The sequence below is a fragment of the Lagenorhynchus albirostris genome, chromosome 16 (assembly GCF_949774975.1).
Source record: "Lagenorhynchus albirostris chromosome 16, mLagAlb1.1, whole genome shotgun sequence".
Taxonomy (NCBI): domain Eukaryota; kingdom Metazoa; phylum Chordata; class Mammalia; order Artiodactyla; family Delphinidae; genus Lagenorhynchus; species Lagenorhynchus albirostris.
Window position 1 is genome coordinate 72864713 of NC_083110.1, and position 18639 is coordinate 72883351.

General features: G+C 37.4%; 1 protein-coding gene across 6 annotated transcripts in view; it reads left to right on the forward strand.

Annotated features, from left to right (window-relative positions):
- Positions 1 to 18639, forward strand: part of INPP5F (inositol polyphosphate-5-phosphatase F) — a 92514-nt gene that overhangs the window by 27146 nt on the left and 46729 nt on the right. For 5 of the 6 annotated variants that reach the window (XM_060126058.1, XM_060126053.1, XM_060126054.1 and 2 more), the window contains exon 3: positions 12843 to 12979. The exons of the other annotated variant lie outside the window; for it this stretch is intronic. In XM_060126058.1, coding sequence (XP_059982041.1) covers positions 12843 to 12979 — 137 coding nt within the window. The remainder of the gene's footprint in view (positions 1 to 12842; positions 12980 to 18639) is intronic. 6 annotated transcript variants of the gene reach the window in all.

Genomic DNA, 18639 nt, shown 5'->3' on the forward strand with positions numbered 1-18639 from the left:
TGTGCTAAATAGATGAAGGAAAAGCAAAGCTTCATGAAAAATCATTGTCTTCTATTCCTTGTAGTGTCCAGGGGGGAGTAAGGATGATAGTCAAACTCTTACCACAGTTGTAATTACACATTAATTTTTTGTTTTCTTCTTTTTCGTTTGTCCTCTTCCACCCATCCTCCTTCCCCAGGGTATAAGCTCCAAGACAGGGGCTATGTGTGTTTTGCTCACTGCTGTGTCCCCCTGTGCAGTGGCTATTCAAAAATATTCAACAAATAGTTATTTAATAAATATTGACGGAGTGCCTATTATGTGCTGGGGGCTGCAGGATGAACAAAATTCAAAGCTTCCAGGAGCATAGAATCGAAGCCAAGAGATAGACATTAATTACCCCATCAGAATTTTATCATTAAACATAAGCTTCTGAAGAAGAAAAATGTAGGATGTTGTGAAGCACATAGCAGAGGGGCCTGACTGGTGGTAGCGGGGGCTGCTGGATGGAAGGCATCCCTGAGGAAGTGATGTCTGAGTTGAGGACTGAAATGTGTTTTCTCAATCACGGGAGTCTTTTTGCACAGCTGCTAACTCTGCCAACGACTACTTTCCTCTCATTCCCCACCCCGCACCTTGGCCCTGTCCAGATTATCATACTAATATTTCAGGCCTCAACCCAAACACCACTTCCTTAGGGATGCCTTCCATCCAGGAGATAGCTGTATCATCACAGAGCCAGGAAGAGATTGCTCGAGGCTGGAGGCTGTAAATGGATTACAAAAACTCTTTAAATTAAAATCTCCAGTAGTCCCCCCCTTATCCGTGGTTTCACTTTCCAGAGTTTCAGTTACCTGCGGTCAGCCATGGTCCGAAAATATTAAATGGAAAATTCCAAACAATTCATAAGTTTTAAATTGCACGCCATCCCGAGTGGTGTGATGAAATCTCACTGTTCTGCTTCCTCCTGCCTGGGATGTGAATCATCCCTTTGTCCAGCTTATCCACACTGTATGCTATCAGCCCATTAGTCACTTAGTAATCGTTTCAGTTATCAGATCGACTGTTGAGGTATCACAGTGCTGTGTTCAAGTGATGCTTATTTTACTTAGTAATGATCCCAGTGTTCAAGAAAGAATGTATATATAGGGCTCGGTTCTACCTGTGGTTTCAGGCATCCACTTGGGGTCCTGGAACGTATCCCCGGGGGATACGTGTTTTGAAGACTGAGAAGAGGATAAACTCGTTAGGGTAAGAAATATCTGAATATAAAATGCAAAAGTATTTTTCCTACGATATATTCAGAAATAGTTGGAAGAGAGAATTGTCAGGAATCCTGATTAATTTAGCAATAGAGGCTCTTAGGTTAGTAGTAATTAAGTGAATTACTACTCCTAGTATTGAGCAGCTACAGACACAGTTCACTCAAGTCGCTCCCATTCAAGTAGTACACACCATCTGCTGTTTCTTCACTTTTAAAGTGGTGAGGATATCTCGATCATTAAAATGCTAAAGTGTATTATGCGTATGATTTAAAAAGTTTGATTTTAGTCCGTGGCTGTCGATGGAGACCTTGCTATGACACTCAACGACATGAAATATTTTTATACTTTAGTGTTTAATGAATGGAGTGTCACCAGCGATGCCTTAGTAGTTTCCTAAAAAGCCATTAGAAAACCCCACTGCTCAAGGGCACTGGAGAAAAAGGAAGAGAAGCCTGACAGGGTCCCTGCAGAGCTCTCAGCCTCTGCTGGAGGCCTGCTTCTCAGGCACGGTCTTTAGATAGTGCTTCTGTTTAAATACGAGTTCAATTGTCTGCATACAGTTGCACTTGAGAGAAGTGGATTGTTTTATTGTCTACTGACAACTCATATAATAAAAACATGTAAGGATTGCGATGATGGTTGTACAACTCTAAATTCTTCAGAATCATTGACTTGTTATACTTAAAATGAGTGAATTTTATGGTATATGAATTATATCTCAATAAAGCCATTGAAAATATTTAAGTCAGAGAATAGCTTTTGTTGTATCCTGTTGTCATTACTTCTGATTTTAACTTAATTTAAAAATTAAGTAATCTACCTTTTGGTAACAAAGGTGACTTTTTTTCACGTACTAAAGTTGATTTGAAGGAAGTATTTTAAAGAAACAGTGTTATTCGGGACTTCCCTAGTGGCGCAGTGGATAAGAATCCACCTGCCAATGCAGGGGACACAGGTTCAATCCCTGGTCAGGGAAGATCCCACATGCCGCAGAGCAACTAAGCCCGTGTGCCACGACTGAGCCTGCACTCTAGAGCCCGTGAGCCACAACTACTGAAGCCCACACGCCTAGAGCCTGTGCTCTGCAACAAGAGAAGCCACCACAATGAGAAGTCCACGCACCGCATTGAAGAGTAGCCCCCCGCACCCCGCCGCAACTAGAGAAAGCCCGCGGGCAGCAACAAAGACCCAACTCAGCCAAAAAAAAAAAAAGAAAGAAACAGTATTATTCATAACATAACATTTCTACCAAATAATCTATAATGTAATTTAAAAACAGTCATTTTATATTCACTTTTTCATTCATGAGGGTCTCAGAACTCCTTATTTTGGAGGTAAGATTTACATTGGTGACTAGGTTCCTGGTTAATCCTTAAAAGATTCTTTAATTGTAGTTTAGCTGACCTATTCTGTTAATAGCTTTGGGTCTTGGAAGCAGGCAGCTAAGTGGTACAATTGGTTCCTTTCTTTGGCATCTTCTTGTCTCTGGTTTTTGCTTCCCTCTTCCTTTTACTCTCTTCCCAGGTACCTCGGTGCTGAATGACCCTTCCCTCCTCTCTTTGCTCCCCTCAGCCTGCTCCATTACTTTATGCTTCAGAATTTTCCATCACCTCCCTTGTCCCTGATCTGAGCTCCAATCTCCTTGGTGCAGATGGTTCCACCTCCCCGGTAGGAGCAGTACTTGAACTGGACACATGAAGGTGCCCCATAGTTCTGAGCTCTCCCAAGGGTCATCAGATAAGCATGCTGCTTAGTTCTGAGCGTACCTCTAACTGGCAGATTTTTATATCCTCAGGCAGAGAGAAACTTTAGAGGCAAGCCAACTTGCCTCTTCCGTTTCACGATCGTTCCATTTTCTAGTTATAAATGAATTTGTTCTTAAACTCTAGTTGTTTCCCTCAGTGATCCCTATGGCAGTGATATTAAAAGTTTTTTTACTCCATAAAGAGAAGAGGCTTGTTGAGGTAAGATTGACTGACTGACTGTATGGGCCAGCTATAAACGTGCTTCCTATATTTATTTCCTCCTTTATATTCTTATTGAACATTTTGAAGTGATTACAATCAAATTATTATCAGGTCTAATTGTGTTTAAGAAAGAAGATTCTTGGTTCTTGGCTATCAGGTTTTTTACAGCCGGTAGGCTTGAGTCCCTTCATGCACAGGGGCCAATCACCTCCAACCTTGAAGCATACTTATGTCACCCCCCCAAAGCAGTAATTTATCTTCATGATGATAAACCTTCATCATAAATAAAAATCCCAATTATATTTAGTATGCCTGGGTTTAATAGGTAGGAAAGTATGTAATATATTAACATTTTAAATAAACGTGTAAGAAAACATCTTAGCACTTTAGGAAGATAAAGATATAGTTATCTGGAAAATGTACTTTTTATTTTTATAATGTTGACTTTTTAAATTTTTATTTTATTTTATTTATTTTTGGCTGTGTTGGGTCTTCATTGCTCTGCACGGGCTTTCTCTAGTTGCAGCGAGCGGGGGCTACTCTTCTTTGTGGTGCACGGGCTTCTCATTGCGGTGGCTTCTCTTGTTGCGGAGCATGGGCTCGAGGAGCGCGGGCTTCAGTAGTTGTGGCTGGCGGGCTCTAGATCGCAGGCTCAGTAGTTGTGGCACACGGGCTTAGTTGCTCCGTGGCATGTGGGATCTTCCCTGACCAGGGCTCGAACCCGTGTCCCCTGCATTGGCAGGCAGATTCTTAACCACTGTGCCACCAGGGAAGTCCCCACTTTTTATTTTTTGTTTGGCCACACCATGCAGCTTATGGGATCTCAGTTCCCCAACCAGGGATTGAACTCGTGCCCTCAGCAGTGAAAGCGTGGAGTCCTAACCAGGACTGCCAGGGAACTCCCTGGAAAATGTACTTTTATATAGAAACTCATTTTGCCCATGGATACTCTGTAAGTTAGACTTTTGTAGTTTTCTAGGACTATTATAAATAGAAAAGACTTTATATTTTTATGGCATATAATAGATTATTTCATTTTATGGCAGGTCATTATTAAGGATTTTATTATTAGGATGAATTTAAATTCATAGGTTAAGCTGAAGATGCTTCTGATTCCACCATTTGATACTTTTGAAATGGAGCCTAATAAGTGTACCTCTTGGCCCTAGATACTGTTCTTATGAGTCATTGTCAGTTTTCTATATACCCAGACTTAGGAAACTTTAGTAGGCAACAGAGCGACCCATCAAGAAACACTGAGTAGTTACTATGCTTGGAAAATGAACAAATTAATAATTGGCTCTTTGGTCACTGAGAGTATTAGAAGCCCAATATGATGTACTTTAAAAAAATAGCTCTGGTGTGCTGGTACTGTTAATTGTATTTCTACTTACCTGATGTATAATGGTGTACGTTGCTCCCTGAAATATATTCAAAGATGTATAGTGCTCTATTTCCATTAGGAAAAGAAAGCATTTTTCTTAATGTAGTTTTAAAAAATAGAAATAACCTTAAATATAAAGCAAAATATTATATTAAACATACCATGAATCCATATCTTTTAGTAGAAATTTAAATTCATGCATAAGTTTGCATAAAACCTATAGACTTATGCTCATATTCATTTAAAAGTACTAAATGGCCAATTAATAGCTTATGCAATAGGTATCAATGAAGTAGGTTTTATGCACACATTGGACTGAATTTAAATTCCTACCAAAGATTTGTTTTAAAAAAAAAAGAAAAGCAGGATCCTTCAAATTGGAACATAATTTATCTTGAGATAAGCCGTTAAGACATTACCCAATTATTAGAGCCTCTTAAAATGCATAGTGTGTTAATATATTATATAACAGATCATTTAACGATACTCCGTACATTTTAAAAAATGAGATCAAGAGAAACTAGACAGATTGTTTCTGACAGCAAGAGACTAGCAGTACTTGAAGAGATAATAGCCAAGAATTTTCGAAAACCAACTATAAATACAAGTCACAATGTCAAGAAATACTTTGAACTGCAAGGGAAAAAATACAAAGAAAACCACCCTTAGGCACCTTGTAGTAAAACTGATGAAAACTAAAGACAAAGAAAACATCCTAAAGCAGCCAGAGAAAAACCACACATTAAATTCAAGGGCATTCAATCAGCCTTGATAGGAACAATGGAAGCTGGAAGACAGTGGAATGCTGTCTTCAAAGTGCCTGTCTAGAATTTTATACCTTCAAAAATTAAGGAAAAAAAGACATTTTGAGCCAAACAAAGAATTTGTCATCAGCAGTATCTGCACTAAAAGAAATACTAAGAATTCTTCAGGTAAAAGGAACATGATTCCAGATGGGAGTGTGGAGTTGTAGGAAGGAGTGAAGTTCAGTGGAAAGAGTAAATATGTTGGTAAATTTAAATAAAGTTGGCTTTATATGAGGTTTAAAATTAACGCAGAATGAAAACACACAACAATAATAGTAACAATAGTGAGCTAGAAAGGGCTGGTGTTCTAAGGTCCTTTCACTGTCCAGGAACTGGCAAAAATACTAATTTACATTAGGCTTTTGTAAGTTAGGACTCGTATTATCAGACCCTACAATATAACCACTAATAGCATAATAAAAGATTGTAAAAACCTAATAAAGGGGGAAATGGAATAATAATAATTTTAACACTTAATAATCCAAAAGAAGGCAAGAAAAGAAAGCATGTAGAACAGGTGGGACAAATGGTAAGACGGTAGAATGATTCTTAAGTTTATCAACAATTACATTACATACAAATGGACTTAGTACTCAGTTAAAAAACAAAGCTTTTCATAATGGAAAAACAATAAAATTCATCTACAAGCTGCTTTTAAGACAAATACCTTAGGTATATGTGTATGTATACAGAATGGTCCAAAGTAAAAGGATAGAAAAAAAAGAGAAACCAAGCAAATGCTAACCTACTGAAAAATAATGTGTCTATCCCAATATCAAAACAGAGTTTAAGGCAAGAAGCATAAAGAAGATATACATTTCAAAAATAGCAAAAGTTCAAGTCACCAGAAAGATATAGCAATTTTAAATTTGTACACACCTAAGCCTTAAAATATAAAAAGGGCAATGAGTCATTTGCCTTAAACTTATTAGTTAGACTGTCAACTTGAAACGGCAGAGAAACATACGAGTATTCTTATTATCAGCTTGACACAGAAGAAAGGAAAGGTGAGCCAACTATAATCCCCTTTCCTAATTCTCTTTTTTCCTTCTTACCGACACATCTCCATTCTCTGATTCATCTGGTGCAAATGCAGACTCCGAGCATTTATTAGAGGCGTAATCTACAGACGCTCTTCAAGAATTTAAATATTTGTTATTTGAATATTATATTACAACTTCGGAGTATGTAGTAACCACCTGGGTTAGTATTTATTGGCATGCGGATATAATTATAAATTCTATTGTGCTGATTTCCAGTGTTAAGGCAGCAGGGTTCTCTCTGCTTTGTCATTTCCCAGCTTCTCCTGTTGGACACTCCAGGTGACGTGGACCTAGGAGACGTGAAGGAAGTGCTTTGTCCTCAGGAATATAGTCTGCAGGATTGGGACAAGCTAAAGGAGGAAAACATATGAGAGTCATTATCAGATCCACCTTCTTTTTTATTTTTGCCTTTGGTCGTAACGTGAATGTTTATAGAGAGACACAGAGAAACTGGAAAGTGTCCAAAAGAGCAGTGAAAACAGAACCTTTGTATGCTACAAAAGTAAATAAGTTTTTTTTTCTCTAAAAGAATTAAGTCTTAAAAAAAAAAATCCCATTGAACCAGTTCAAATCAGAACCAGTCTTTGGAAAAGGTGAGCCAGAAGAAGAATATCAGAAAAGCAAAATCATTTTCACGCAAATATTTCATTCACTTCAAGTGTCTGGCCCACAGAATACGTACTGCCTATGTATTTCTATCACTAGGGGCTCTTTTAGTTGAATCTCACTTAACCTGTTTGCCAGATTAACCAACATGCCTTACTGCCTCTGCAGAGTCTGTTGGTAGATGCATTGGATGCTCTGAAGGCCAGGGGAGACTGGGTAGGAAGCCCTCTCCCTTCTGGTGGATCGTGTTTATTTCCAATCCTGTTCATACTTGTTTTACTCGATATTGTAAGTACATAATTAAATAAGCCCATCAACTATGAGTATTGATACAAAAAAAGACTTCTTGTTTCTGTGAAGGCTAAATTGAATGCTTTGGAAAGACTAGATAAAGCTGTGTTGCATCAAAAGAAAAAAAATCGTAAATTACACCACCAAATACTTATTAGGGGCTCATTCTCAAAGAATGTGGGAATTTAGTTCCCTGACCAGGGATCATCGAACCAGTGCCCCATGTAATGGAAGCGCAGAGTCCTAACTACTGGACCACCAGGAAATTCCCTAAATTATGTATGTTTAAAAGGTCATTGTTAAACTCTCAAGTAAGATTAAAAGGACTAAATGGACTAATGCCAATTGGTTACAATGGTAACCAATTGCTCTCCTAGTCTCTGCTAGTCTCCTTATATGAGAGAACTCACAAGGTGGGGTTTGGATTAGATTTAAAGAATTGCCATGGAGTGGGGAACAATGGTCAAAGGGAACATTAATTGTATATGTAATGTTTACATTTTTAAACAAATGGAATGTATTCCTTTATTTCCTATCGAATTAACATTAATAAAAATGAAAAGGATTGCTAGACGTTCATTGTTGGATCAAATGCTTATCTTTTCTATATGTCAGTAGGATGGATAGTCATGTTGAGAAATATGTAAGATGCAGTACTTCCTAGAGGTGAGGTCACGAGTAGGGAGAAAAGAGTTTCATCCAATTTTAGGAAAAAAAAAATTTTTTTTTTAAATGAAAATCTTTATCCTGCCATTACTTATCCTCTTTTAACTGAGTCAGTTATTGTATAGGGCAAGCAATTGAATCTTTTCCAGGACTATTGTTTTAGTTTGCCCTAACTGGTCATGCTTTTCAAGATAATCACTTCCTAATCAGTTTTCTTATCTTGCTGGGGAAGTCAGATTTTCCTGTCTGTCTTTTCCTGAAGGAGTCAGGGTTACAAAATTGACCTTTTTTCCCATTGTAAAATGTTTAAAAAGTTGAAAAAATATCTTTATGCTGAAAGACCTTGCTAGACTAAATTACCTTTGACACATGGTTGTACCGCATATCCAGAGTTCAGTGTGGCAGCTTTAATTGAGCCAAGTTTCTTCTGCTGGTGGGTGATATAAATTAATGCAGTAACCTGCATTTGTGCTTTTAAAAACTTTTATTACAAAACTATGCCTGACTGGATACTGGGATTGCTAAACAGTAGTGATGCTATATATCAATACTTTTACATTTTTCTTGGCTTAAAGCACAAACTAGAGAAAATATATTTGGATCATTTAACCCTGTAACTAACATGCTCATTCTTGCCGAACTTCCAGGCTTCTATGTGTTTATTATTGTGTTTTGTTTCACCTAAGGCAAAATAATTACAGGAATACATATTGCTATTTCTCATGAGGTTTTTTGTTTGTTTTGTTTTGTTTTCTAGGGGCAGCCTAGAAATATCTTAGTGTCCAATTCAAATTTTTCATTTTCTTTCCATTATGGTTTTAATGTTCCTTTGAACACTATTTCAAATACCTGTGTCTCTGTGTTTGACAGGAAATACACTTTTTAGTTTTCTTCATTTATTTATTTATTTATTTATTTATGGCTGCGTTGGGTCCTCATTGCTGAGTGCAGGCTTTCTCTAGTTGCGGTGAGCGGGGGCTACTCTTGTTGCAAAGCATGGGTTCTAGGTGCATACGCTTCAGTAGTTGTGGCACGCGGGCTCAGTAGTTGTGGCTCACGGGCTCTAGAGTGCAGGCTCAGTAGTTGTGGCACATGGGCTCAGTTGCTCCATGGCATGTGAGAATGTTCTCGGGCCAGGGCTCGAACCCGTGTCCCCTGCATTGGCAGGCGGATTCTTAATCACTGCGCCACCAGGGAAGCCCACTTTTTAGTTTTTCACTCTCTGCCCTGGTAGATAAGACTCCTAACAAGTTCTTTTGTTCTTTAGAAGGAGTTTTTTTAAAAAAATGATTGAGACATAGTTCACACACCATAAAATTCACTCTTAAATTACAATTCAGTGGTGTTTAGTATCATCATAAGGTTGTACAACCATCACCACTATCTAATTCCAGGACATTTTCATCATCCCACCTTACTTAGATTACAACTAGTAAGTATCGATTTCCTTATCTATCTTACTCTTAGTTTTTTCATTTTGATCAGTGTGTAAGACTGAAAACAGTAAGACAGGAAACTGTATATTAAAAGACTTATGAGATTTTAACCCAGTGCAATTTGTAGAGCTGGTTGGAAGTCAACTACAAAAAGATTTTTATTCGTGGTCCCCACACTCCCAGCGTCTAAATTATTTCAAAGCAGATTCCAGATATTTTTCTGCAGATACTTCAGTATGTATTTCAACACTAATTATTGACACACCATGCTTTCCCCCTCTTTATTATCATTTAATAGATGCCCATATTTACATGGGTCTGCGTCTGTCTTCTCTGTTCTTTTCTAGTATTCATTTGTCCATTCTTGTACTGGCACCACGTTGTTTTATTTACCATAGGTTTATCATATGTTTTGCTACCTGGTAAACATTAGCTCTTAGTAATAATAACAGGAATTATAAAAATTATTTAGTCCTCATAGATACTCTCTGAAATAGGTGGTTTTATCCCATTCTACAGATGAGAAAACCAAGAATTGGAGCAGTTAAGTATTAAGCTGAAGTACATGACAAATAAATAAGGCAGCTAAAATTTGAGTCTGAGTTCTGACCTCAAAGTCCAGAACACTGAGGCTTCTCTGAAAAGGGAAAGCTACTGTTTAGAAAATTTTTTCTCTTTTGTTTGAGATCATTTACATGGTATTTTCTCAGATTTAGTCTTCATTATAATCCCTCAGACATATTGAACTTAAGTTTGTAATTTTTTTTATAGAAGCACCTCAGTTTTTCAGTTTCTGTGTATGAGTTTAGCTAGCTAAACTCTAAAAATATGCATATTTTATTTTTAAATGTATTTGAGTTTGTAAGTTGAATTTCAGTATTGACAATACCAATGTTTTTGTGGAAAAAAGCATGCCTTTCGTTTCCCAAGTGAGTCTATGTGTGGGGTAAAACCTCTGTGTTTGAAATTTAGTATTTTTATATTTTTGGTACTATACCATTAGATGGCTTATTGGAAAGACATTTATTACATTTGATTGTGCACATTGTGTTTTTGTCATTGCTGTAATTTCTTAAAATCGCAATTCTTAATGTTAATATGAAAGCAAGAAGGCATAAACTGGGAAGAGGGCTTCCTAATGTTGGCTTGTCTGATCATCTGCCAACACTAAATTGTTCAGTGTAAAATAGAAATTATTCCTGTGAGGTTAAGAGACCTGTGGTAAGAATTTCTTTTTATTCAGCAGACTGTATTAGCATTCAACAGTTTATTATGTATTATGTGCTTTATTTATTTTGTGTTAGGTTTATTGTGTGTTAGGTGCTTGGTAACCTTAATCTGTGCCTGACGTACTTCCCAGCACATGGTAGGTCCTTGGTTAAAGTTTAATGATATTAATGAAATAACCTGCAAAAGCCTTGAAACTTTGGAGTAGATTTCTACCCTATTTTATAAAGAACTATGAAACGTTTCCAAATTCTTGCATTTATGAAATGCTTTAAGCACATCTCCAGAGCACTTTCCCTCAAATGAGAGTTGACTAATATTTGGGGGGAAAATGGGGGAAATTAAAATACTATATATCTTTTAAAAATATTTTTTCATAAGGGGAATATATATCCATCATGCTATTTTTCTATAGTAAGAAATTCCTGAAACACTGTTTCAATTATTTTTATTTTTGGTACTAATTAGGTAGTATTTTTAAAGGGTGTAGAGTCTCATAAAATGAAAAATTGCTTTTGGATGCTGTCTTTCATAGACCATTTCTCAGTTAAATAGAAATCTTTTGTGAGAAGTAGAAATTTGGATTGGAAAGATAACTATTGGGCCTCTAGGTGTTTTCTTTCCTTTCTTTCTTGTAATTATTAAATACTTCTTTCATTTGTTTTACACCCCTCCCCCACTTTCTTCAATATATTTACTTATTTGCTCAGTCCTATTGTACACATAAAGTAGTTTTGGAATTGCTAACTCATACTCTTCTGAAAAATAATTCACTAACCAGAGTACAATATTGTATACAGTTCTTTTTGTCTTTATCCTTGCAAAATACTGTTTTCCAAAGTTATTTAGATTAGTTTATTTCTTCCTTATCTCCTACATTATGGTTACGTTTTCCATTTGTAACAGAGTTGGGTTACTCTTTGCATTTTGTTTTGGGTTCCCTTCACATTCTGGTTAATTTGAACTACTTGTTTTTGAGGGGATGTGAAACATTACCATGATTCTAAGAGTCAGAACTACGTGAAAGGGTATACTTGGAGAGATGTCATCCCCCTGATCCCTTTTATCCTATTCCTGTTTTCTCTTCCTTCCATGTCATTTCCACCTACTCCTTGTTCAGTAACCAATCTCATTAATTTCTAATTTCTCTTTCCTCTTTTTTTTTGTACAAATGAGCAGATATGTGCATATTTTCTCATCTTTCTTACAGAAAGGGTGGCACACTCTAGATACTCTTTTGTGCTTCGATTTAATACTATATCTTATTATGTAATACCCTTATTGTATATTAATAATATCCAGTTTATCCCCTTAATGTATCGAGGAATCACTTCTTAGCAGTTTACAGAATGCTTTTTTACAGCTGCATAGTACTCTACTGCATAGATGTGCCATAGTTTATTCAGCCATTCTCCTATGTCTGGGCATTCTAGTTGTTTCCAGTATTTTACAGTTGTAAACTGCTGCAATGAATAGATTTGAGTATGTGTACTTTTGTGTTGTTGAGGTGTGTCTTCAAGGTAAATTCACAAGAGTGGGATTGCTAGGTTCAAAGGTAAGTGTGTATGTTTTATTATTAGTTATCACAAAATTTCCCTCTAGAAAAGTTGTGTGCATTTGTATTCCCACCAGCACTAGGAGAGTGCCTGGTTCCCACAGCCTGGCCAGCGAATGTGCTGTCATACTTTTTTATTATCCCCAAGCTGATGGGTGAGAATGGTATTGCAACATTTTAATTTACATCTCCATTGAAAATATTTTCGTACATTTAAGGGTCATTTTTATATCTTTGTTGTGCTCTAAAAGGTACCAGTCCACGGCCTGTTAGGAACCGGGCCACGCAACAGGGTGAGCAGGGCGGGGAGGAGGGGGGAGCAGGTAAAGCTTCATCTGCCGCTCCCCATCGCTTGCATTACTGCTTGAACCATTGCTCGCGTTGCTACCTGAACCATCCCCCCCACCGCTCACTTACCACCTGAACCACACCCCAACCCGCCTCGGCCGTGGAAAAATTGTCTTCCACGAAACCGGTCCCTGGTGCCTAAAAGGTTGGGGACCGCTGCTTTAAAGGGTTGTATCTTTTGCACACTGTGTTTGATTATTCACCTTCAGCTTGCCGGGACAGTACCACTTTATAGAAGCCAGACATTAAATATGACTTTTCTCTTTCAGATCTACCATGGTGGCTTATTTTAATTCGGCAGAAAGCTTTGGTGGGCAAACTTCCAGGAGACCATGAGGTCTGTAAGGTTACCAAAATTGCTGTGCTATCACTTTCTGAAATGGAACCTCAGGATCTTGAGCTAGAGGTAAGGTAAAGTCTCAGGAAATTTTATGGAAACTTGATATAGATGTAATGGCAACTATGGGGATTTGGTTTAATAGACCAGAATCATAGAGTTTTAGAGCTGCATAATATCTTTAGAGTAATTTAATCCTGTGGTTTTTAAGTCTCACTTTGGTAGTGGAACCTTTGTTTTAAAATCTGTGAAATCCAGTATATAAAATGCATAGAAGCCAGAGCTGCTTTTGTTGAGGTAGTGATAGGAGAAGAGGGGTTCCTTGGGGCCCTGCCTACTTGGCTTCTGCTGGAAGCCACCTTCTGTTTCTAGGGATCCCTAAGACTGCACAGCACAGTTCAAAAACTGGTTTGGGGTAGGGGAAGTCAAGGTGAGATTTAACTTTTATTATATCTTTTATCTATATTTCTTGAAATTTCTCTCAGGCTATATTTCTCTTGTAGTTTTTTTTTCATTTCTCATTTTATTGATTTGAGTGCTCTCCCTCTTTTTCTTGATGAGTCTGGCTAATGGTTTATCCATTTTGTTTATCTTCTCAAAGAACCAGCTTTTAGTTTTATTGATCTTTGCTATTGTTTTATTTCTATTTCACTTATTTCTGCTCTGTTCTTTATGATTTCTTTCCTTCTGCTAACTTTTGGTTTTGTTTGTTCTTCTTTCTTTAGTTCCTTTAGGTGTAAGGTTAGATTGTTTATTTGAGATTCTTCTTGTTTCTTGAGGTAGGCTTGTATAGCTCTAAACTTCCCTCTTAGAACTGCTTTTGCTGCATCCCATAGGTTTTGGATCGTTGTGTTTTCATTGTCATTTGTCTCTAGGTATTTTTTGATTTCCTCTTTGATTTCTTCAGTGATCTCTTGGTTATTTAGTAACGTATTGTTTAGCCTCCATGTGTTGGTGTTTTTTATGTTTTTTTCCCCTGTAATTCATTTCTAATCTCATAGCGTTGTGGTCAGAAAAGATGCTTGATATGATTTTAGTTCTCTTGAATTTACCGTGGCTTGATTTGTGACCCAAGATGTGATCTATCCTGGAGGATGTTCTGTGTGCAGTTGAGAAGAAAGTGTAATCTGCTGTTTTTGGATGGAAGGTTCTATAAATATCAATTAAATCTGTCTGGTCTGTTGTGTCATTTAAAGCTTGTGTTTCCATATTAATTTTCTGTTTGGATGATCTGTCCATTGGTGTAAGTGAGGTGTTAAAGTACCCCATTATTATTGTGTTACTGTCGATTTCCTCTTTTATAGCTGTTAGCAGTTGCCTTATGTATTGAGGTGCTCCTATGTTGGGTGCATATATATTTATAATTGTTATATCTTCTTGGATTGATCCCTTGATCATTATGTAGTGTCCTTCCTTGTCTCTTGTAACATTCTTTATTTTAAAGTCTATTTTATCTGATATGAGTACTGCTACTCCAGCTTTCTTTTGATTTCCATTTGCATGGAATATCTTTTTCCATCCCCTCACTTTCAGTCTGTATGTGTCCCTAGGTCTGAAGTGGGTCTCTTGTAGACAGCATATAGATTGGTCTTGTTTTTGTATCCATTCAGCCAGTCTATGTCTTTTGGTTGGAGCATTTAATCCATTCACGTTTAAGGTAATTATCGATATGAATGTTCCTATGACCATTTTCTTAATTGTTTTGGGTTTGTTTTTGTAGGTCCTTTTCTTCTCTTCTGCTTCCCACTTAGAGAAGTTCCTTTAGCACTTGTAGAGCTGGTTTGGTGGTGCTGAATTCTTTTAGCTTTTGCTTGTCTGTAAAGCTTTTGATTTCTCCATTGAATCTGAATGAGATCCTTGCTGGGTAGAGTAATCTTGGTTGTAGGTTCTTCCCTTTCATCACTTTAAGTATATCATGCCACTGCCTTCTGGCTTGTAGAGTTTCTGCTGAGAAATCAGCTGTTAACCTTATGGGAGTTCCCTTGTATGTTATGTGTCGTTTTCCCCTTGCTGCTTTCAATAATTTTTCTTTGTCGTTAATTTTTGCCAGTTTGATTACTATGTGTCTCGGCGGGTTTTTCCTTGGGTTTATCCTGTATGGAACTCTCTGCACTTCCTGGACTTGGGTGGCTATTTCCTTTCCCATGTTAGGGAAGTTTTCGACTATAATCTCTTCAAATATTTTCTCGGGTCCTTTCTCTCTCTCTTCTCCTGGGACCCCTATAATGCGAATGTTGTTGCGTTTAATGTTGTCCCAGAGGTCTCTTAGGCTGTCTTCAGTTCTTTTCATTCTTTTTTCTTTATTCTGTTCTGCAGCAGTGAATTCCACCATTCTGTCTTGCAGGTCACTTATCCGTTCTTCTGCCTCAGTTATTCTGCTATTGACTCCTTCTAGTGTAGTTTTCATTTCAGATATTGTATTGTTCATCTCTGTTTGTTTCTTTAATTCTTCTAGGTCTTTGTTAAACATCTCTTGCATCTTCTCGATCTTTGCCTCCATTCTTTTTCCGAGGTCCTCTATCATCTTCACTATCATTATTCTGAATTCTTTTTTCTGGAAGGTTGCCTATCTCCACTTCATTTAGTTGTTTTTCTGGGGTTTTATCTTTTTCCTTCATCTGGTATATAGCCCTCTGCCTTTTCATCTTGTCTGTCTTTCTGTGAATGTGGTTTTTGTTCCACAGGCTGCAGGATTGTAGTTCTTCTTGCTTCTGCTGTCTGCCCTCTGGTGGATGAGGCTATCTGAGAGGCTTGTGCAGGTTTCCTGATGGGAGGGACTCTTTTTTCTTTTTTTTTTTTTTGAAGAAAGAAAAACCACTGATCTTGTAAGACTTTTTCATTTTCCAAGAGGAAATCAAGCCTTCAAATACAGTGACTTAGGGCCAAGATAATGAGATTGCCCAGGGCCAATGTTTGTCTCCACACTGTGCCTGCCACCGCCTGGCTGAAGTAACCCATGAAAGCATTTGTATCATGCCTGCTGTCAGTGTGGGGATGTGGCATCTAGGGATGTCATCACTCTGTCATAGTCCTAGCCTATTCTGGTCACTGTGTGATGTGCCAGACAGGCCCTGAGGGTTAAATGGATTATCATATTTAATCCTTTGGACTATCCTATAAAGTAGGCACTGTTACAGTCCATGTTGTACAGGTGAAGAAAGAAGGCTTGGAGAGGAGATAATCACACCTGGACTCAGGCCGTTTGGTCCTGTATCACTCTGCTGACTTTGCCTCCCTGTTACCTGAATAGCAGGTAACAGGTAACATAGTTCCCACTACCCCACAGCTCAAATACGTGTTTTTCTAAGGTGAGTTGTTAGGAAGAAGGTTTGGGGACAGGGTTAAATTGTTTAAAAAAATAAGTACAGAGATACCTCAGAGACATTGTGGGTTTAATTCCAGACCACTGCAATAAAGCAAATATCATAATAACATGATTCACATGAATCTTTTTGTTTCTCAAGCATATAAAAGTTATGTTTATACTGTGGTCTATTAAGTGTACAAGGACATTATGCCTAAAAAATAATGTACATACCTTAATTTTAAAATACCATTGCTAGAAAAATGCTAACCACCATCTCAGTTTTCGGTGAGTCAATATTTTTGCAATAACATCAAAGGTCACTGATCACAGATCACTATAACAAATATAATAATGATGAGAAAGTTTGAAATTGTGAAAATTAACAAAATGTGGCACAGAGACATGAATTAAGCAAATGCTGTTGGAAAATCCTGCCAATAGACTTGTTTGATGTAAGGTTGCCACAAACCTTTAATTTGTTAAAAAAAAAAAAAAAACGAAAAAAAAATATCTGCGAAGCACGGTAAAATGGGTATGCCTGTGACAGTATAGTTATTTTTATGCTGGAAGTTTGACAATCTAATTTTAAGAAACAAGCATTAAAATGAACTTAGGAGGACATTGATATTCTATTTGTTGCAAGTATCAAAAAGAGATTAGAGTACTTCTTATTTCCTTTAATTGGTACTAGAGATGGAATACTAATACTATTGCTGATCTGAGACAAGTACCTTAGGTGGCAATTGGGCCTATTAAAAACAGGTATTGGCAGGTTTTGTTTGCATTTTATTTTAGTGAAGAACAGCCAGACTAAAAAAATTGTGTCAGTTTGCTAAGCTAATAAACTTGTGTCCTTTGGATGACTGCTGACAAATTGAAAGGTCAGTGTGGCTTCTTGTCACCAGCCTTTGCCTTGAGGGCGAGCACCCCTTGGGCAGCATGCTGGTTTGAGCATTAAGCCTGGGGGCCCTGACAGTTAGAGTTAGAGCAAGAAACAGCTTATCCAGCACCTTGGTCACCTGCTAGTCATCAGTTTGTACATCTAGTACTCCCAACCCTGGGGAAATGAGCTGTCCTCATCGGAGAACTGGAGCTGGACTTTTCAGGGAGGTTTTCTTATGCCCTTTGTGGCCACCAATCCGTAACATTTGAGATTAGTAGCTGACTGTTGTGTAAATGGCAGGGGTGGAGGGGGAGGAATCTTTAGGAAATAATATTTAATAGAATTTTAAGACACAAAAATGTGAATATGATGAAAGCTTTTAAAATGTCTTTATTCTGAAGATCTTTCCTTTTCTCTCTTGATACTCTTAAGTGAATGAGATTATCTTCAAATACAGGTGAAAATGAGATATGCCCGCACATAGCTGAGTATTTTTACAGCACAGTTGAACAGTCTGAGCTATGGCATTTGCCAGGGTACTAAAAGTTAAGAGTTGGAAATATGTAATGACCCTTGCTAATTAAGGGTAACCGTGATTATAGATAAAGTATTTCCAGATCCCATTTTAGTGATAGTTTGGCATGCCTTTCTCTCAAGAGAATAGAATTTTAGAAATTTGCATTTAAGCCTTTTTTCCCTTTCCTTTAATCCTATTTTATGGTAATGGAGCTTTACAGTGAACAATAGGAGGAAGGGAAAGAACAGCTATGTTGAAAATCACAAACTGTTTGCTTATTTTCTGACACATTAATTTAAATCTTTGGTATCTTTAATTCAATTTCCGTATAACTCCAGTTAAAAGGTGCATTTAGAAGCATGGTAATTTTTTTTTTAACATCTTTATTGGAGTATAATTGCTTTACAATGGTGTGTTAGTTTCTGCTTTATAACTAAGTGAATCAGTTATACATATACATATGTTCCCATATCTCTTCCCTCTTGCGTCTCCCTCCCTATCCCACCCCCCCTAGGTGGTCACAATTAACCGAGCTGATCTCCCTGTGCTATGCGGCTGCTTCCCACTAGCTATCTATTTTATGTTTGGTAGTGTATATATGTCCATGCCACTTTCTCACTTTGTCCCAGCTTACCCTTCCCCCTCCCCGTGTCCTCAAGTCCATTCTGTACGTCTGTGTCTTTATTTCTGTCCTGCCCCTAGGTTCTTGAGAACAATTTTTTTGTTTTTAGATTCCATATATATGTGTTAGCATACAGTATTTGTTTTTCTCTTTCTGACTTCACTTTGTATGACAGACTCTAAGTCCATCCACCTCACTACAAATAACTCAGTTTCGTTTCTTTTTATGGCTGAGTAATAGTCCATTGTATGTATGTGCCACATCTTCTTTATCCATTCATCTGTCAATGGACACTTAGGTTGCTTCCATGTCCTGGCTATTGTAAATAGAGCTGCAATGAACATTGTGGTACATGACTCTTTTTTTAAATTTTATTTACTTTTTTATACAGCAGGTCCTT